Raw genomic sequence first — 22,742 nt, 5'->3', positions numbered from 1 at the left:
CATTTATTGACAACTTCTGTTTGTCCATCTGTTTGCGGGTGATAAGCGGAACTCATATTTAGGTAAGTTCCTATATGGTTGAACAATTCCTTCCAGAAATTACCTTTGAACTTGGCATCTCTATCACTTACGATGACTTTTGGAAAACCGTGTAACTTATATATATTTTTGCAAAATATTTCAGCGATTTCTTTTGCTGGGTATGACTTCTTTATTGCCATAAAGTGAGCATATTTGGTGAGTCTGTCGACTACTACGAAAATCTTGTCCTTGCCTTCAGATACTGGTAATCCTTCAATAAAGTCCATCGAGATTTCCTCCCATTTCTGATTTGGAATGTTTAAGGGGTGAAGTAATCCTAGTGTCGTAATATTTTCGCTTTTATTCCTTTGACATGTATCACACTCTGCTACATACTTCTGAATATCACGATTCATTCCCTTCCAAAAGAAGGATTGACGTGCATTGTAGTACGTCTTAAAGAATCCTACGTGTCCAGTTGACGGTGAGTCATGTAATTCCTTGAGTATCTTAAACTTAAACTTGGAATTTGTACTTAGATATATTCTTCCCTTATACCATAGGATATCATTCTTCCACTCAAATTTTGAGTTATTGGGAAGGTTATTGATTATTGCTGTTACTTCTGGATCCTTGGCATACTCACTTCGAATTTCGTTAAGCCACTTAGGAACAACAACCGACATTGCAAGTAGTGTTGATTCTTCATCTTTCCTGGATAAGGCATCGGCTACTACATTGTCTTTACCTCTTTTATGTAGTATTTCCAAGTCAAAAGCAGCAATTTTTTCAATCCATTTTTGTTGTTCTTCGGAAAGCGTTTTTTGTTGAAGGAGATGTTGGAGACTGTTATGGTCTGTTCGAATAGAAAACTTCCCAAAAGATATTGCCTCCACTTAGCTAGTGCGTGCATGATAGCGAGCATTTCTTTGTTGTATGTGGATTTGAGGCGCTCTCTTTTATTGAGCTTCCTACTTTCAAAAGCTATGGGATGTCCTTGTTGCATTAGTACTGCACCTATACCGAATCCAGAAGCATCACACTCAATGATAAATGGTTTAGAAAAATCTGGTGTTGCTAATACGGGAGCATTAGACATAATTTCTTTTAATTTTTCAAGACACTTTCCTGCTTCCTCATCCCATAGAAACGAATTCTTCTTTAAAAGATTTGTTAGAGGTGCAGTTATATGTGCATAGTTTTTAATAAACCTTCGGTAATATCCTGTCAAACCTAAGAACCCTCTTAGCTTGGATATATTAACAGGTTTGGTCCATTCTTTTATGGCTTTGATTTTGTTAGGGTCCACCTTTACACCTTCATGGGATATAATGTGTCCAAGGTATTCTACTTCTTCCTTTCCGAAGGTAGATTTGGATTTTTTTGCGTAAAATTGGTGTTCTTTAAGTAGTGTAAGAACCTTATCCAAATGTTGCAAGTGCTCCTTCCAAGTTTTACTGTAAATTAGAATATCATCAAAGAATACTAATACAAACTTTCTGAGATGTGGGCGAAATAATTCATTCATAGTTGCTTGAAACGTTGCTGGTGCATTGGTTAATCCAAATGGCATTACTTTAAATTCATAATGACCTTCGTGTGTTCGGAATGCGGTTTTTGGTATGTCTTCTAATCTTATTCTAATTTGATAGTAACCTGATCTTAGGTCCAATTTTGAGAAATACCTTGCGCCATGTAGCTCATCCAACATTTCGTCGATAAAGGGAATTGGAAACTTATTTTTAATTGTTATTTTGTTTAATCCCCTATAGTCAATACATAGCCTGAATGACCCATCTTTCTTCCTTACCAACACCACTGGAGCAGCGTAAGGACTTTTACTTTTCGAGATGATTCCACACCTTAAGAGGTCTTGGATTAATTTCTCGATTTCTGTCTTTTGGTGATGTGGATATCGGTATGGCTTGATGTTAACCGGGTCTGATCCTGCCTTGACTTCTATTGTATGCTCAATTTCCCTATTAGGCGACATCTTTAGAGGTAGATCTTGAAATACTTCTTCATGTTTCCTAATTAGTTCTTGTATCTCTGGTGACTCTTCACTGGTCATATTTGCAGATAACATTTCTAACTGATGACATTGTACTACATAAGCAGGTGCTCCTCTTCGAATCATCTTCATCATCTGAGATGATGATACAATTTGATTTTCTGGTGCTTGGAACCCATGTAATTTGTACTTTTGACCTCCCCATTTGAATTTTATAAATTGTACTTGGTGGTTAGCGGCATAAGTACCTAAGGTTCGTAACCACTGGACACCTAAGACTACATCTACTCCTCCTAATGGTACTGTGAAAAACGAAGACTCTAAACTGAAGTCTTGAATTTGCAATTTAACCTTATGACATTTCCCCACTTTTTCAATCCTCTTACCGTCTGCTACCATTACCTTCATGCTTGGTAAGGGAAATGAAAAAATATTAAGTCTCTTGGCCATGGTTGCATCCAAAAAATTGTGTGTGCTACCAGAGTCAATGAGAACCACCACGTTGTTCTTCTTAATGTGTCCCTTTAACTTTAGAGTCTGAGGTTGTGATATACCTGTCATGGCTGATAACGAAACTTGCGGAATACTTTCGTCATCTAATTCTGGTGAGAATTCTGGGGCATCTCCTGTTTCTTCTATGTCAGAATCTTCACTGTTTGAGTCATTGGTTGCTTCACAATTATATAGGTTTTTTGGTTCTTTTCCTTTAGCACACCTATGTTTGGGATCCCACTTTTCACCACAACGCTTGCATTTACCCTCCTTTATCCTTTGTGCTTCCACATTAGATTTTTCATCTTCACGACGATGTGGTGGAACATATCTTGTATTTTTTGCGTCTGCATACTGAGGTGTTCTTCGTCTTGAATATGTTTTTTCGGCTTTTGACCAAAATATTTGTTCGAATTTCTTTTCGGCTGTTTTTGCTTTTCGTCTTGCTACTTCTATTGATGAAATGTCATGCATCTCAAGTTCTACTTGTAAATGGGTTTTAAGTCCCGAGATGTATGACTGAATTAAACGAGATTCTGATAACCCAGGCACTCGAGTTACTAAGGTCTCCCATTCTTGAGTGTATTCATCCACACTTCCTTTTTGTCGTAATTTGATGAGTTTTGAAAAGAACTCTTCTTCCTTTACACCTTGGAATCTTTTGAAGAATGCATCTTTAAATCTCCTCCAGCTAATGACGTGTGTTGTCTTTTTCCACCACATATACCAGTTATATGCTTCTCCCTCCATTTTCATGGATGCATGTCTGAGCTTTTCGTCATCGTCAGTGATGTCATATATCTCAAAGTATTCTTCTGCTTTATTTATCCATGCAACATTGTTTTTTTCGTTCCCATCGAATTTAGGCATCTCAACCTTTACCCTCTTCTGGTATGTGGCTAATGGTTGAGCAAAAAAAGGGTGTTGATTATTAAGAGTATCCCAAAGTTGCTTGTTTGTAAAGGCAGTGTTACTTGCTTCTTGGTGGGGTGCCGCTGATTTTCTTGGGGATTCAACCTTTTCATGAGAATTTGTTGATTTTGTTGAATCTGATGAGAGATGTTCTTGATTTTCTTCACCATCTTTTAATAGCTCTTCGGGTGTACAATTCGACTTTTTACACAGACTTTTCAGCATTGTTAAGACTTCTCTGAAGTTTACTCCTGCTTGGACATGTTGACTTTCCATCTTTATCTCTATTTGATTTGTCGTATCTTCAAGATTTTTGATTTTGTCTGCTTGCTCCCCAAGCTTGCTCTCGACTTCATTTAATCTTTTACTGACCTCGTCGTGGTTGTTATTTATCTTTTGCTCTGCATCCAACAACCTTTTTTGGAAATCCGCCATTGTCATTGTCGACATTGAGCGGGTTTGCTAAAATATTTTTCCTTCCCCCTTTTTTTTTTTTAAATAATTAAATTAAATTAATTTAATAATTTAATTTAATTAATTAATTATTATATATATATATATATATATTTTTAAAGTTGGTGTTATATATATATATATATATATAAAATATAATATAATTTGATAAAGTTATGTAATATATATATATAACATAAATGAGTTAATGATATAACTATATAATATACGTATATATAAATAAATTATATATAATATATGTTATATAATATATAAATATTTAATATAATTTAGTTATATATATAACATATACGTTGAAATGAAACGGCACAACCGGTTTAATTGAAACGTTACGCCGAGATCAATGGCCACGCTGATTCGAATCGAGGGTTTAATGATTTGATGCGGACGGTGTGCAGGGAATGGCGTACAGCGAACGACCGACAGGTAGAACGATGAGCGAAGAGGGCGGACAACCGGGCGGCTGTGGACAGTAGCGGATTCGACGGGCAGTGGAAGGGATAACACAGCGAAGGAACAAGAGGGAACACGACGAGGGGCAATGGAACAGTGAAACAGTTGGGCAAATGAGCGATGCGGTGGTCGTGGACGGTGAGGGACAACAGTCGAGGGCAGCAAAACGGATTGCAGGTTGAAGGCAGCAGAACAGCGATGGTGTGCAAGTCGAGGGTCGTAGGGCTCTGATACCAGATGGAACAGAAAATGCCTGATACGCAGAAATTTATATATGTAAATATTTTATTAAGAGATGAAAATTACAGATGATGATGTTTACAGTGGGTTGCCTAGCTTATATACCGCCATGGACACCCTTTAGGAAAGGGCATGATCTTATGATCGTGCCCTTTCGCCTAACTAAACCTAAATTAAATAATAAACCTAAAATTAACTATTTTTTACATAACAATGTGCTTTGTCTTTCCATGGAACGCTAGGTCTTTAGACAACCTTATACAGCGGGTGCTGTCACAATGTATCACTTTAGGGTCCATTAGTCCTTCAAACAAGTCGGACAACAACTTCCTCAACCAGACAAATTCTTTGCTTACTTCACAGGATGCAATGTATTCAACCTCAACACTATTCAAAGCAATTGATTCTTGCTTTCTACTTATCCAGGATATCATGGAAGATCCCAGACTAAAACATCCTCCAGTAGTGCTTCTCCCATCCATCTCACTGTCTCCCTAGTCGAATCTATATATCCAATCAAGTGGACATCATTCTTATTATCATACTTTAGGCAGTAGTGGATTGTTCCTTGCAGATATCTTAGTATATGCTTGGTTGTTATCCAATGATCATGCTTGGGCTCTATCGGGAACTAACTGAGAATATTCACTGCAAAACAAATATCCAGTCAAGTATTCACTAGGTACATCAGAGAGCCAACCAATTGTCTATACTTTGTCGGATCCATAGGGCTTGAATTGAACTTCTTAGCCTCTTCAAATGTGTGATCATAGGGGTTGTTATAGGTTTGCAATCCATCATGTCAAACCTTTTCAACATCTCGATCACATATTTTCCTTGACCTAGATATATCTCATCAAGTCCTTGCCAAACTTCCAACCTCAAATAATAGTGCATCAGCCCTAGATCCTTCATATCGAATTTTGCTGCGAATTGCTTTTTACACTCTTGAATATGACGTTCCACACCCATCATGAGAAGATCATCCACATATAGAAGAATAATTACGAACTCTTCCTTCACAACTTTGATATAGAGATTCAGATCAGCGAAACTCTTTGAGAAGCCCAATCTTTGTAGGTATGTGTCCCTCTTGCATACCAAGCCCTTGGTGCTTGCTTAAGGCGATAAAGTGCCTTCTTGAGCCTGCAAACATGAGTCTCTTTATCTTTTACTTAAATCCCAAGGGTTGTTCTATATAGACTTCTTCATCGATAGTACCAGATAGGGATGTTGGCTTGACATCCATTTGATGGATGTTCCATCCCATCAATGCTGCCAAAGAGACCAATGATTGTATCGTTGTATACCTTGCTGTAGGTGCAAATATCTCTTCATAATCAATGCCTTCTTGTTGGGAGAAACCCTAGCCACAAATATTTCCTTATATTTATCAATACTTCCATCTATTACATGTTTAATCTTGTAGAGCCACTTGGGAATAACCACAGATTTATCTTCAGGCCTAGGAACGATTTCCCAAACTCCATTCGTCAATATTGATTGATAATCTTCATTCATGGCATTTTTCCATTCTTGATGTTTGACAACCTCTTCAAAGGTGGATGGTTATGCTTCAATTAACTTTGTCATATAAGTTGCATACCCTGAATATCTTTTGGGCTTCTTACTTTCCCTGAATGTACCTTTGGCTGCTCCATGTCCCTCTGCATCTAGAAGAGTAGACTTTAACCAATTAGGTCTCTTTCTACTCTCGGGGATGATGACTTGTTGCATAGGTTCATTGGAACCTACTTCATGATTTGAATCCTCTTCCTCCCTAGTGCATTCTTCTTCAAATATTGAAAGTTTTTCATCATCAAAGTCAATCAGGAGGTCCTTCGATTTCTTGAATGCAATACTTTCATCAAAGATTACATCTCAACTTACTTCTATTCGGTGCCCTTCCTTTATGTAGATCCTATATGCCTCAGAAGAGTTACTGCAGTGAACAAATACACCCTTCATACTTGTAGTATCCAACTTATTTCTCTTATGCTTCGGAATGTGAATGTAGACAAGACAACCAAATATTCGGAGATGGTCTACGCTTGGTTTCTTCCTAGTGAATGCTTCTTCAGGAGTCATGTTGTCTAGAGATCTGCGAGGGCTTCGATTTTGAATGTAGACAACATTCTTTGTTGCTTCTCCCCACAAAAATTTTGGGAAGACTTGATCATGTAACATGGCTCTAACCCTTTCCTCAATCGATCGATTCTTTCGTTCAACAACTCCATTTTGTTCATAATTATATGGGACTATCAACTCCTCTTAATCCCATCCTCCTTACAAAAAGCTATGAGTTTCTTAGATTTGTATTCTTGTCCATTGTCAGACCTTAGTACCTTTATCCTCCTATTTTGAGGTTCTCCACTTTAGCTTTGAATTCTTGAAATTTGTCAAATACTTCATCCTTGGATTTCAACAAATAGATCCAAGTTTTCCTTGAGTGGTCATCAACGAATGTTACATAGTATAGATGACCTCCAAGAGACTTTGTAGACATAGGACCACAAATATCAGAATGAATGAAATCCATAATTTCTTTTGACCTTGAAGCACTGCTTCCAAATGGTCCCTTAAAATTTTTCCCTAATGCACATCTCTTGCATATGTTGAAATATGTAACTAGGTTCGGTCTTCAAAATGACTAATATAATCATGATTTTATGTATTTAATGAGAAGAGAAAATAAATTTATCATTATGAGTCTTGAGGCATGGGTTTCATGCTCAAGAGAATTTATTTTTATAGGTCAAAGCACTCATTGAGTGCTCTTAGGTTTGTCATAAAGTCATTGAGTCATTGTCATGCATGAATGACTCATTTGGGCATGTTACATATTGTAAGAAAAATTATTTGAGTCAAATTAGAGTCAAAAGACCCTCCAAAACCATGTCAAATGTGCAAGCATCAGGTCGGCATCATGAAGCAACTAGTTGGCCTAAAAGTATGTGTCAAAAATCCCATATATAGAGCCATCGACCTCATTTGAAGAGCACTCACTCAAGCACAAGAAAGTTTGATCAAGGAACAAAAAGAAGCCTCTTATCCTAGCAAAGGAGGAAGAAGGAAGAAGGAAGAACCAAATTGTTTGGGTTTGTTTTAGGGTGAAAATATCTCACACGTGCAAGGAAGATTGGGTACTATCTGTTGTTGCAGAAGTCGAGTCATTACAATCATCTAAGAGGGCTGAAATAAGGAGGAAGTCAAGACACCTTTCAAGCCGAATTGCAAAAGGAGCCACTATCCAAGCGAAGAGGAATCAAGGGATAAATCTTTGTCTATCTCTCACATGTACTGCAACTATAGTTTTTGAAGAGGTCAAAAAATTGCAGGCTTGTAACAAGAGGTCGGAATTCTAGAGAAGCCGAAAGCAAAGGTGTAGAAGTCAATTCGATTAGCATTGACTTACAAAAGAAGAGTTGTTCAAGGAAGCCTTGTGACTTCGTCTTGGGGAGCTTCTTAGGTCAAGGGTCTTGGTCTTGGAATTCATCAATTCAAGTTTCTATAAGAAGAAGAATTCAGTGGCCTTTCCTCTCAAGATTGGAGAGATTTTGGCCCTGGCTAATAGCCTATATCTGGTGTCCTTTGTCTCATTGTTCATTTGTTTTGGTAATTGTTTGATGAAAAGAATTCACTAATAATCAAGCTAAAGAACAATATAATCAAGAAAATCAAAAAGTATTCACAAACAGTTATCGTGAAAAGAGAAATCACGTACACTTGTTGCCCCTAGATTTCTCAACAACATATCCTTCATGATCTTCTTTGAGTTCAAGGATGCCATTCACCATTGAATTTAGAGTTAGTAATATTTTGTAGTGAAGGTGTCCAAACCTTCGATGCCAAAGTTCACATGGACTTACTTCAATGTGAACCAATGCTTGAGAGAGACGTGTGAGAAACCTATAGAGTCTTCCTTCATGAATCCCAATGACTTTTGCATTGTTGATGCTAGAGTCTTTGTCCCATACTACAACCTTTCCATCTATGAAAGTGACTATATCTCCCATATCTTCTAAACATGAAATAGAAAGTAGATTCTTTTGTAAACCTGGAACGAATAAGATGTTGTTTAGATGAATGTTTGCTCCATTCTCTAGCTCCAGTGAAGTTGATGCAATTCCTCTTACAGGATAGCTCTTCTTGTCACTGATTTCAACGGAGTAGGAAGATTTTCCTCTTGATAAGGTCTTTAGTTGTTTGTGCTCACTTGTCATATGTCTAGATGCTCCATTGTCGATTGGCCATATATTTTCATCTTCAAACGTACTTGTAAGTGTGGAGAACAATCCCTTTTCTTTTATAGTGGAAATCTTGGTGATACAATTCTTCATAAATAGTAGGAGATTCCATAAGGATTTGACTCCTTGCTTGAAGTGGCTTGTCATCATAGAGAACTGCTTCAATGACTTCTTTAAATGTGAAGTGATCTTCATCATGCCCTTTGTCAACCTTAGCTTTGATACTATGTTGAGAAATCTATAGGGCTACAACTAAGGTGATTTCTCTTTAACTTGATAACTGCTTGTGATTTATTTTTAATTTTCTTGATTATTAACTTCTCTTATATGTTTTTATCATCAAACAACTACCAAAACAAGAAGATCAACAGTACACAGGATGCAGGTTGCAAGCCAAGGCCAAAACCTCTCCACTTGAGAGAAAAACCCACAAATCTCTTCTCTTCTTATAGATTCTTCAAATGACAAATTCCAAGACCTCTATAACAAGACCAATACCCTTCCAAGACCAAGTCTAACCTCCTTGATGATGTGTTTCCTCTGTCCAAGTCAAACCTAGTCAAATCTCTTCCAACTGCACAACTTTGACCCCCAACTACAAAATTTTGGCCTTCTTTGCAGGTCTGAAATTTTCGGCCCCTGCAGTAGTTACTGTTTCCACATGTATAAGCAAATTCAGGGCTTCCAAGGCTTCTTTTGGCCTTCACTTGGGTTCCTCCTTCTAGGGCTTGTAGGTAACCTAATAGACCTTTTGACCTTTATGCAATTTCCTCAACTTTGACCTTGCAGTAGCAAAACCCTAGCCTTTCTTCTTCGCACGTGAGAGAGAGAGAGAGAGAGAGAGAGAGAGAGAGATGTTGATTTGGGGTAGCATCGGATGTGCTCTAGCCACGAAATTTGGTGGAGAGGTTGGGGCACATGAGATCTCCAATACCCAGAAAGGGTTTGGGCAGATTCTAAACAGATTAGGAGATAGTAAAATAATTAATATTTTTAATGGAGTCCCTAAGTCTAAACTTGGGGAAAATAAATATTAATGTGTATTAATATGAATCTGTGTTAGAATGGTCCAAAAGACATGGATCAAGCCAGATCTAATCTTAGCCGTTGATTATGGACTTAATCTCGGTCATTGATATGTCAACAAGAAAAGTATAAGAGGAGGCTTGAGGGTCACTTGGAGAGTACACCAAAGTGATCAATCATTCTATTCTCTAGAGCGGGGTTTGCTAAGAGAGATAGAATCAGTGATCAGGAGAGCAGCTGAGGGGCATTGAGTACAGAGAGGCAGAGATAGTGCTGGGATAGCAGCAAAGCAGCCACAGAGAGAGATGCAGGAGTAGTTAGTGCTCACGCAGGACCATGCAAAGGCAGCTAAGTGCTGCGCAGAGCACCAAAGGGGCCAGCGTAGCTGACGCAGAGGCTCAGAGAGCTGACGTCGGCCAAGATAGGCTAACGCAGTGCTAACACTGGGCTAGGAGAGGCTGACGCAGTCCAAATTGGGTAGACACTTGGGTTTCTGGGGCAAATTGGTGCTGAGTAGCTACCGGAAGGATTATCCGGGGTTTCATCCAGTATATTTGTCAGGAACCGCGATGTATTACTGCTAAGGAAATTCTCTATTGGGTAGGCCAGTTTCGGCACCCAGATTGTACTATGATATTGCTTAATAAGAAAACCCTTAGATAGCTGCACCGGTTTTCCGGCATTGGGTTTTTCCGGGGACATTAGTCCAAAAATAATGGTGTCATATGGTGTGTTTGTTCTTGTTTCTTTGAGTTGTTGATCTGTAATATGTTGAGCATGCACTAGTGTTTATTTTCAGTATTTACATTGTAAATAACTTTTTAAGGAAAAATAATAAGTAGGTAGGAATAAATCAGATAAAGTGCATGGAGGGTTTCTAACCGTAAAAACTTAGAAACTTCAAGAAGATAACTAACCCAAACTTTTGTCTTTCGTCCTTCTTCCTTCTTTGCTAGCCTTTTTTTGCTTCTCCTTTGCTTTGGTGATGATATGATGAGTGAGTGTCCATAGGAAGTCTAGTTCCATCCTATATATAGGCTTCCAAAGAGGACGACATGCCCTAATGAGGTTGACTTCTTAGCTGCCAGGGCGACTTGGTCTTGGAGGGTATTTTGACTCTTTTAAATACAAAAATAATTCCTTTTATATGTTAGAATGTGCCCAATAAGGTCTTCTTCGTATGACCATGACTCTTTTGACTTCTTGACCCTAGGACACACCTTGGAAGCACTCAATGCATGCTTGACCTCTAAATAAAAGACCTTGAGCATGAAACCCATGCTACAAAAATAACAATAACAATTTTTCTTTCTTTTTACAATTTTCAAGAATCAAAAGTACATTTCATATTTATGAAGACCGAGATCTAGTTACACATTTCAACAGACCGAACCTAGTTATTTTTCCTACAATAACTACTTTGTTCATATCATACTAACATTATTTCAGGTCAAAGGAATAACACTATGGCATCCATTTATTAGATGAGCCAGTATGTAAGGCATAATTAAGGAAGAATCTTCAATATCTGGTCAATAAATATTGAATGGTGTTTGTTTCATTGTAACACAACTCTAATTGTTGGTTCTCAGAATTTGAAGCTTGTTTCTTGAACTTTTAATCCCCTGATATAAATTATAGGAAGAAAAAAATAAACTTAAAGATCTATGCAAATTGTTTAAACTTTAAACAGCTTGTGGTCTTGTCATATTGATTCACTATAAACAGAAGAAACTATATAACCAGATCACCAAATGGTACCCTATATGAGAGTCTGAGACAAAGACGAAGCTGTAACTTGGTAAATGATGATTGTGTGTTTAAGGAGGACAAAGTTTTAGCTATACGCATGGCCACGTATTCTTAAACATTATACTATCCACTCTTTCCTTTTGAAATAGTTGAAGGACCCTTCCAAAGCCATCAAACTTCCTTTAGGGAGATGTTGTACAATCCTTTTAGGTAAGTCAGCTACCACACAAATATTTGTTCACCTATTGCATCTGTTAATCCGAGTGCCTACTATAATCAGGCATCATTAGAAGATATAAACGAGTGGCAATCTCTTTTCATGTTTACTATACTCTATTTTTCAAGGGAAAGTATTAGCCTGGAAGCAAAGTTGATTTTCATGCACTCATTTAAAACCAACTGGCAAATTTTGCAGGTAAGTATTGTGAGCCAGGAACCTGTTCTTTTCAACTGCTCAGTAGCAGACAATATTCTATATGGACTGAAAGGCAGAGCCAGCACTGTTGACATTGAAAATGCTGCTGTACGTTTCAAAAACCTTTAGACATGTTTTAAATCTGGTTTGATTTGAACTAGAAACATGGGACTTGTATTGTCAAATTGAGAGTACAATTAGCTGCTTCATTTGACTATTTCAATGAATATGGGATTCTCCTAAATTTGAAACATTGTCCACTTCCGGCTCAACAAATTGCAGAGAATGGCCAATGCCCATGAGTTTGTATCAAATTTTCCGGAAGGGTACAATACACTTGTTGGAGAGCGTGGTGTGAGGCTGTCAGGAGGTCAAAAACAGCGGATTGCAATAGCAAGGGCATTACTGATGGATCCTCGTGTACTTCTTTTGGATGAAGCTACGAGTGCTTTGGATGCAGAGAGTGAATACCTGGTTCAGGTGATACCATGACCCGAACCATGATAGCCTCTTTGTTCTTCTATTACTCTTGATTTTTCGTCTGATCTTATTTTCTTCCTTAACAATGCCCTTGCTTGTATTTAATCAGGATGCCATGGACCAATTGATGAAAGGACGGACGGTTTTAGTTATAGCACATCGACTTTCAACAGTCCAAAGTGCAACTACCGTGGCAGTTGTGTCAGGCGGTGAGATAGTTGAAAGTGGTACTCATGAGGAATTACTGAAAAAGAATGGTATCTATGCATCTCTAATTCGAAGGCAATTGCAAGGATCCAAAACTGAAAATTAAGTTTTCTTAGACCGAATGAACATGGAGCAGACTACCCGTGCTGCGTCTCATAAATCCATACTACATTGATAGCTAATTACGTCTAGTCTGAATCTCTGATACCAGAGTCACTGACACAGAAATTTGACGGTTAACAATTGTTAGATGATCCTTGCTTATAATTTGATGGAAGGAAATCTTCTTGAATATTTCGTGTGTTTGTGGTTGTGTCCTGGACTTATTGCAAATCTTGTTTACTGTTTCTTTTATACTTCTTAAAGAAGATAATGCTCTTAAAAATCACGGGAAACATACATTGATCTTCTTGTGCATGGACTGGTAAGAGATGTAATATATGGTTAATTCAAACTCTCAACTTCTCCATATTCACCCATCAGACTGCCTTCCAAAATATTCGAGGAAACAGTTACCAAAACTTCTTTACAGTGCCACCCAATGAAAGGCTGATGGACTCAAGGGTAAGAACAAAAATCACGAGAGAATAACTGTCTTGGCTGAAGAGCATGTTGCTAATTGCTTTTAAATTGTTGAATCCATTACAATGTAGTGATTGAAACAAACAGCAAAGTAGTCTGAAATCCTCTAAAAGCGTGTTATCTACAGATTGTGACTATATATTGCATATTATCCCATCTTTGTCGCTTTTTCTTATTCTCATTTACGAGTAGAGTTGACTGCCTATGTATACAGAGCTGAAAAGGCTCCTTATATCCTTTCTCTCCATGTGCTTTTGATCCTCTTTATATTGCCATATCTGATGGTCCCCATATGTATTGCTGTACATATTTGTTGGATGAATATAATACAATCATATGGCTTTTTTTCGTGCTGAAAAAGAGTTGACTACGCATTCCACTAGATACACAGCATAAATACAGACAATGTCGTGTAAAAAAGAGTAAAGAAAAACCTATGTTAATCTTAAGCTAAAGTGGAATATTTTGAATACATCTAGAGCTTCTAACTTTTTCATGATAAAGGCAACCGATGTTCTTATAGGCACACATTATCAATAAACGCATTAAATACCCTGCACCACCATATGCTCTAGACTGCATTGTTCCATATGTCCGAGTGAACTACATCAAGAAGCCCTCTTATCATGGTTGCAACATCGTTTGGGAAATCACTCCTGAAAATGCTTTTCATAAATGCAACTCTTACGGGATTAGAATGTTATTGACGCACTAACATCTAAACTTGTTGAGCCCCTTCATCTAAGTATTTCAATATTGACATGACAGTTTCAATGCTACAACTTTCCTTTGCTTAGTTTTCTAGCCAATACTAGCATTACCATTTATAAAATACATCTGCAGAGAGTATCCATACAAGTTACTGTCTCATTTTCAGTACACAACTTCATACTGTTGAACATATTTTTTGACACCTCTCTCTGCATCGAAATCGATTTTCAGCTCAGACTGCTATTATATTTGTTCTATTAATAGAAAGAATTTTCAGTAGAAAGGTTTGTTCCTCTCCTTAGGCGCATTTAATACATCACCACAGTGTAGGGCGTTTCCTTAGTGCATTCTATCTCTGATGTGATCTTTGATTGGCTCCTTTCTGTCGATATTGTATGACGACCATCCAAGCTATCTTCACCGTCCAATTCCTGGGCACCAGAACTCATAGCTCATATATGGTATCGGCGAGGGGCTTAATCGGGTTTATTAGTCCTCTCGCGGCGACTGCCGCTTCAAATACGCCGACCGACAGCTGCAGATATGGCGGCCCTCGTTTACCTCCCTGTTACTCCCGCTGGCAGTATGAATGAAGCATTAATCCAAGGTTTCCGGTTTCCAATCTTGCAACACTACTTTCATTTGGGAAGATTGTGCTAATATACGAATAGTAGCGCTTTCCAGAGTAATCTAAACCAGGTTTTGGAGTTCCTGGTGGGGAACGCTTCTATGAGTGGATTCAATACATCTAGTGTTGATGACGGGCAAAAAAGCCACGGTACGGTTCATGGGTTTGCCCAACGCAGGGGAGATTTAAGTTTCTGCGATTGCAAACAATGCACGGAGAATGCAAGTACCACGATTATATCAGGCATTCATGGATGCAACAGAACTTCTGCATCCATTCTACTAGACGGCTGCTGCTTACGTTATGACAACCATAGTTTTCTCAACAATTTTAGTGGAAGTGCAGAAACCTATATTATTTGCAACGGTGGGAAAAAAAAAACAGACAGCCAGAGTTCACAATTGCTATTAGTGCCCTCCTCCAAAATAAAGTTGCGAATAGCTCCAATCTTTTTGCTTCAGAGAAAGACGTTGCGCCTCATGATTCGACAGAGCATATCTACAAGTTACCACGGTGTTGGAAAGATCTGTCCACAAAAGACTGCGAAGCTTTTCCTTGTTACATATATATTCCAATTGCTCAACTGTAGCTATTGGATCACAATTCGGATCGGTGAACTGCTATTTGCGTTCCGAGCTTTATGCATTTTTCAACCCTCCGATTCTCTTACTGTCGCCGTCGCTGTCACCCTCCCCAACTCCACAAGAAAGCCCTTCAATATCCAGTATCTTCTTTCACATAATCTGTAACTAGCAATGCTATTTGCGTTGCGAGCTTTATGCATTTTTCAACCCTCCGATTCTCTTACTGTCGCCGTCGCTGTCACCCTCCCCAACTCCACAAGAAAGCCCTTCAATATCCAGTATCTTCTTTCACATAATCTATAACTAGCGCAGATGTCGTTTATACTGATCCCATAGTTTATAATCATCAGAAATATAGTGGTGATTTTGTAAGGGTTTCACTTTGGTGAAATAAAACACAGCCAATACGGTGGCAGTTTTCTAAAGATTTTGTTTTGGTGAAATGAGAAGACAAGTTAATCATCTGAGAGAGCTTGTGCAAATTTGCGGAAGCAAAAAGATCTAATGTGCTGCGCATAACTCTGGCCGTAGTAGCCCCTACGGTTGGATTAATTGCAGTAATGCCCCTTGCAAGCGGAATTTTTCCTATATTGGGAAAACATGGGGACCATTTTCTGAATGTTAAGGTTGCAACTCGGTTATTGAAAACCATGGAATTGAAGACAGCAGAGTAAAATTGAAATTACAAGGGAATGGATGCTTAATTAATTACAAATTTGCTTCGCCACCCCACTCCGGGAGCAACCCATAAGGCAGTTCTTCTGCATCATATATTTAACGGGTTTCTTGTCTTGTTCAGGTGACCAGCGACCTTTTCTCATCTTTTGTTAGGAGGAAATGGGGATCATTCTCCTTGCCTTCGTGTCATTTTTAGAGCCGCCTGCCAGTTGATCTTCTCTGCTAGTGATTGAGTTTGGTTGTCGACTCGTCTCGGAAACACAAGCATAATGTGAGATTGAAAAACCTGCTTACGGATGCACCCATCATTCTCCAGTTTTCAGTGATCTGCACATGGACGACTCACCATAGGATTGTTATGCTTTCAAGGGATATCATAGTATTTGTCATTTTTGCTCCTTTCTTCCTTCCTCCGGATGACATGAATTCCAACTCTGTCTGCACAAAGAACATACCAATGAACATCGCATGCGTTCAATCGCTTATTTCATGTTACTTGTAGTTGAGAGTGATAAATCATATATCAGATTTGATTTTTTTTTCATAAACAAAAATATCGCCCTTTTCTATTACTAAATAGGAGTACATAGCATCTTTTACAAAATGTGTTTACACTGCTTTATATGACTTTGGCAAACAGCCCAGGATTGCAGGAAAATAACTGCATAATATGATTTACAATAGTGTCCAAAATAAACATCATAATCCACTGGGATCACAAAAATTGATAAAAGAAATCAAATTTGAACTTACTCCTTTGGCCTTTGCTTACTCAAATATGATGTCAACAAAACAATCGTGTTGTTCATAATACGTGGCCTGAAATTCCACCCCCATGCGTCCAGATGTTGAATATTCATTGCAGCTAAGATTAATCAAATCAAATAAAGACTATCTTTAATTCTTGATCCAGCTTTTCATAGTGAGAAGTTTTGTTAAACTGGTTCCCAAACATTTGTATTTCTGTCATCAACTAGCAAAACGTACAGGGTACGCGATATAAAATATCGATGCAGTATATGGATCATGCAAAATAGTTCTAATTCGGGGAAACCAAAAACCTATAGAAGATGTAATTCCAAGTACTTTGGGAACCTGAAATTTAAAAAACCTTTTTTCTCACCTTTTTTTTCATTTGAAGACTGCTGTACCGAGAATGAAATTCAAAAAATCTATAGAGGATATAATTTCAAGTACTTTGGGGAATTTTTAAATATTAGTTTAAGCTAGTTTGAGGAATTTTTAAAATTCTAAATCCAAGACCCTGTTAGGGAAAATCTATATAGTTAAATAAACATAGGAGACACCAACATTTTTATGTCAGACAGCTGAATAAATATTTTATTTGCACCAAATATTTCAGCGTTCAATTCAGAAAAACAGAAACGTTATAAGCAGATGCTTCTCATTTATAACTCTTTTAAAATGTCGTACGTGTTCCTTTGGATATGTTAAGAGCCGGACGCAAACTTATGAAGGTTGGTGTAGTACGAATTTCAAAACCAAACCACTCGTCAAACGTACAATGCGATGATTTTCAGTGTGGCTAGTGACAAGCAATTTCAACTTCCATAAAAAAATAAAAAAATTAAAAAAATTCAAATATAAAATAACATGAATATATTTTCACTCATTAAAGAGGATCAAAAAGTAGCATGCATTGCAGGTATATGGTTGAGTATTAATTTTGTAATTTTCTTTCGGAAAAAAATTAAGTTGTCAGTTTACAAATTGAAGTTTCTACTCAGATGAAAACTTGGATGATTTTTTTAATTTAATTAGTTTAAAATTTGAAATGGGTAAAATTTTATTTATATAAATTTTTATCAACTATTTTTAAATTATATTTAAAATTTTGATTAAATTAAATTAAATTATTATTTAAAAATGAAATCCTCTATTACATATAGATATTTAAAAAATTGATATGTGAAAACTTACATATATGTTTTTATGGTAAAATATAAATTATATATTTTAAAGTTATGTCATAATAAAACATTGTTATTTATTAATAATATGTTTTATTCTAATTTTAAATTTATTAAAGGGACTTTATATAGAGAGTGATGGAGATTGTGAGGGGCATTAGGGTTTTGTGTTTATTCAGATCTCTGGAAGGTGTTGTGTTGCAAGCCAAACCACTATAATATGCATTATCCCGAAAGACAAATGCTTTTTCCTCCATGGTGACAGATGATATACCCTTTTGCTGCAATTTGTCAGGTGATTTCATGGCTAAGCTATGGCTTTGACCACTGTCCTCCTTTCCCATTCGGACTCTAGCCTTGCTTGGATCCTTGGCGTCGTGGTCATTTGCGTAGTATGTGCATCAAGGTCTTCCCATTGTGCATGTTGGGTTTGGGTTGTATGCATGTTGATGACATCTTGTTGCGAGGATTGCTTGGTAGCAAGTGTCTACTGCACCACTGTGGGCGTATCCTTTTGTATAAACTTGAATGGGGCCTTGGGGCACGCGAAGCATTTGAGTGATGAACATGTATGCGAGAAGTTTTCCTGCAAAGTGTTTGTTGAAAGTTGTATTTGAACTCTTCACGAGTGGAGTGGGTTTGCCCGCAAATTGTTTGATATAACTCCCCAGCTAGACTAGGCTTCCAAATTTGTTTCGAAGATCATGAGTTGTTTACCTGAGATGGATTCTCTGTCTCCAAATTATGAATCCATTCTGTCAAAGTTTGTTGTTGGGGATTTTGCCATCCAAAAATTCCCAATTTTTGTCAAGACTTTATTGGGAAAGTCCCTATGCATCTTGGTTAGTGAAGGGGATATTGTTTCATCACTAGCTGGTAGTATTCATAAACTAATAGGTATTCCTATGGGGGCGACAAGCCTCCTTTTCGAGGGAAGGCTACTAAATTCGAAAAATGAACTCAATGATTATGGCATCAAGAAGGATGTGTCCATTTCCCTCACTTCATACCTAACTGGTGGTGCAAGAGGAGGTGGGTCTTCTTTGGCATCAAAACCCTTGTCATTTAAAGATGTCTTTATGCCAGGCTCCTGCTCCCAAACTCCCTTGGGTTCTTGTAGGTCAAGCTTTTGTGGTGGAGCATTTAGTGGACACCCCAATACTTCAAATGAATAAATTTTTTACTAAGATTAAGATAATGGGTTATCAATGACGTGCAGTTATTTGTTGGTTCAATGGATTTTGGCTCGCAGCTACTATCCTTTGGGCTTGGGTTCATCAAAACTAGGCCCAAAATTTAGCCTGTTAATTTGCTCCAAAGGTTATTGTGTGGTTGTCTTCAAGGATCTTGAAGATCGACAGAGGGTTTTCGACTACAAGCCCAGGTTTTGAGGTTGTGCATGTCTTTCGATCCAACCATGGTTTCTAAATTTCAACCCTTTTACCATGAAGTCTTTGGCTACTCCAGTATGGGTAAGGCTCTCAAACTTATCCCTCCATTGGATTCAGCCAAACTTCCTCGAAGCTATTGGAAACTCAATCGGACGCTTCATCAAAATACACAGTGAAAGATTGGCAAATGGATTCATCTCATTCATCTACATATGTGTTGAACTAGATTTAAGTGAAGGATTACCAAATAAGATCACTCTAAAAGAGGATGGCAAGGAATTTCTTCAACCTTTGGATTACGAAAACACTACATTCAGGATTAGAATTTGTCAGCGTCCTAGGCATCTTCAGAATGGATACCCTGCCTTAAATGGTATCAGAAGACAACAAGAAGTGCCAAGAATTTGACAAACCAAAAAAATGACTTTTCTCAGCAGCAGGAGACAAATCCTGACACCTCAGCTTCTTAAGACGCAATGCAGATCCATGTGGTTCCGTCACATCCCTCATTAAAGGAAAATCCTTCAGCAAAGGAGAATGAAAGAGCTTCAAAAATAATCATGTCGACAATTAACGGGCAGAAGTGCTCCCATGAGTTGGACCATTCAAACAATGATAAAGAAATCTTGTACTCTATTGAGCTAGTAGTGATGGAGCTTTCTCAAAATGATGAGGGTTTGGCCTTATCTTTAGTTGTAACTAATAACTCTATTGGTTGGGTTGATGTACTTAAGAGAAAGGGGAAAATGAAAAACCTTTTAACAATTTTGGTGCATAACACTAGAAAGACCATAGATGCAATCTGAAATTTTTCGTTTTCTAATGTAATTTTCCTTTTTTGAGTTGATCGAATTTATTTAAAAAAATAAAAATAAAAAACAACAACAACTTATTAAAAAGTATTTAAAAAAATTGCACATTTTTTATTACTTAAAAATTGTTGATTAATATATAATTAAAACGAAACTATCAATCCTTTTGATATTGTATTTCAACTAAAATGAAATAATCATTATTTATTTCTATTTTTATTTTCTTGGAATGATACCATTGCAAGAGCAACTAGTCCTCTTACAGAGTCATTAAAAGAAAATATTCTTGTTAGTTTTTTCAAGAACATGTGCATGTTTTAGTAACACATGCTAGTCCATTATGTTAATCCAAGATGGATTATAGTTCTTAATGAATTATAAGTATTTACAAGTATTTTTTTTAAATGATGTCGACACATTCATTATTGTTGTGAGTGAATTATTTTAATCCATGATGGATTATAGTCCATTATATATTATAACTATCTACATGTATTTTTTTTAAATAATGTGTACATATTATCAATGTGAAATGTGAGAACAATTCTATTCAGTTCTAGTTAAGTATGGTGATTTCATCATCATCCACGCTAAAATCAGCTCATACATCAACATTAATGACAACATTTTGTTAATAGCAACTTTCATTTTCAAATATATTTGCTTTTAGATATCATTTTATAACTCATCGGCTCATAAATCAACATTAATGACACAACATTTTGTTAACAACAACTTTCATTTTCAAGTATATTTGCTTTTAGATATCATTTTATAACTCAATTCCATGTATTTTGATTTCAGATATTATATTTATAATTTTAAATTATATATATATATATATAATTACAAATTTGATCATTCAATTTCAATTGTTATTCCGTCACCATAGAGCAAAACTATAATGAAAATGCAAAATCTAACTCCCCCCAAGACTCATACATTGAAATTAATCAATGTCTTAAATGAAATGAAAAACTTAATTGGGGAGCCCGAGAACATAATAAAATCATCTTATATTTCATTTTCCACTTCACTTGACACCATGGAGGCTTCTATTGGCCATACTTATGGCCAATTATGCGATATACCCTAATATAGACTTAGGATGAGAGAGAACTACTCAACTGGCATTAGTAAGGAAGATGCCAACAAATTAAGTCTAGGGAAAGAGAGTATTGTTCAATTTTTCATTGAACCTAGAACCAATCAATCACTTGATTTGAGAAAGAGACATCTTTGCATGAACTAATGCAAAGATCTCCACTACTTGAAGAGCAATGTATTGGTGAGTGGGACTATAGATTTTATCTTGAAGGGTGGATTAAAATGAAATATAACTTTAATACTTCATGGATATTGTAACAAGCTCCATTTATTAAAAATTATATATATATATATATATATATATATATACCAAATTTTAGATAAGAGATGACAATAGCAGGCCAAGTCGCATCATGATGAATAGGATAATTGATGAGTTTGGTTAAGTCTAGAAGGATCAGATATGCCATAAAAGGTAAAGTGGTGGGATTAGGAGGTTGTGTTGTTGTCTAGCCATGTTGGTGAGAGGGGGTGCTCCCAAAGGAGTGAACACTAAGGTAGAGATAAAAAGTGACTGAGGGGGAGTCCCTTGAACAAATCAAAGCAGTGAAGTTGCTAGAAAAGAGGATTCGGCTACCAATGCTCGAGATGGCATCTATTTGGTTACCTTTCTATGGGTTGGAAGAGGAAAAAATACCCCTTCTATAGGAGGAAGCCTTTGAAGTCTCTGAGATTGGCATTTTGGGCCAAGTTCTGCAATGGTGACAATTGAATTGAATGCAAGGAATGTCAAGCAGACGCAGTTCATTTTCCCAATTAATACACATGTTTATTAAAATGACAAGCAAAACTTATGGAATAAAAATGCAATAAAGATGCTATAAACAAGTGTCAAGTACTTTGAATTCACACATTCGCACTACAAGAAAATAAAGTTTTCCTAGACACCTACACTTCTTGTCCACTCATTAAAAGTCATTGGAACCTTTATGCAAGCCACCACTAATAAGGTTCTCAAGTCTGCCAAATGGATGGTACTCACGTATTTGATGGAAAACTAGTTATAATGATGGAGACTGGCAGGTGTACAAGAAGCTGCTGAAATCTAATCCAAGTACCGTTGCTTCTCACAACGGTCACCTATAGGGGAAGATAATGTTCCTAAGACTAGTCACCATGGGACCTTCGCTAGACAGGAGAGAAGCAATTAGCCCCCGAACAATAATTAATTGGACTCAGAACTAGAGTGGTTGGTAGCCACTAAGTGAGCACACTAACCAGCATGCCTCAGGTTTAACCTCTTGGTGACACAACACCACTTCTCCCGGGTAATCTTTTATGTATGGTTATAAAATATTTTTCAACTATGTACTCAATTGACCTATGTTTCAAATGTACATGACAAAGGGGTGTTTTTTCGATGCCTAACCCTAGTGCCCTATCTGAACTACTTAATTCTTTTGTGCACCTCCTGTGGAAGTTTAATATTGGTGAATTAAGATTGTGGATTGATTTTAAAGGAAAATTGAGTTAAGGAGTGATTTGTGTGAAGAGTGATATCTATGTGAACAGAAATAATCTAGAAGCCATTAATAAATAATTATTGAGCATTAAACAACTTTTCCTAGACTTAAAAATTGCTTACTTG

General features: G+C 37.0%; 1 protein-coding gene across 1 annotated transcript in view; it reads left to right on the top strand.

Moving 5' to 3' along the window:
- ABCB27 (transporter associated with antigen processing protein 2) overlaps nt 1–13,024 on the top strand; it is a 231,003-nt gene extending 217,979 nt beyond the window's left edge. The window contains exons 15-17 of the mRNA XM_089426388.1: nt 12,044–12,151; nt 12,326–12,523; nt 12,633–13,024. Coding sequence (XP_089282514.1) covers nt 12,044–12,151; nt 12,326–12,523; nt 12,633–12,836 — 510 coding nt within the window. The 3' untranslated portion in view covers nt 12,837–13,024. The remainder of the gene's footprint in view (nt 1–12,043; nt 12,152–12,325; nt 12,524–12,632) is intronic.
- Nucleotides 13,025–22,742: the final 9,718 nt, after the last annotated feature.

Source organism: Pinus tabuliformis, chromosome 6 (genome assembly GCF_031772625.1).
Source record: "Pinus tabuliformis cultivar Carrire ecotype Pingquan chromosome 6, CPIR1, whole genome shotgun sequence".
Taxonomy (NCBI): Eukaryota; Viridiplantae; Streptophyta; class Pinopsida; order Pinales; family Pinaceae; genus Pinus; species Pinus tabuliformis.
Note: the sequence above shows the minus strand (reverse complement) of the source record. Positions and strands in the feature narration are given on the sequence as shown.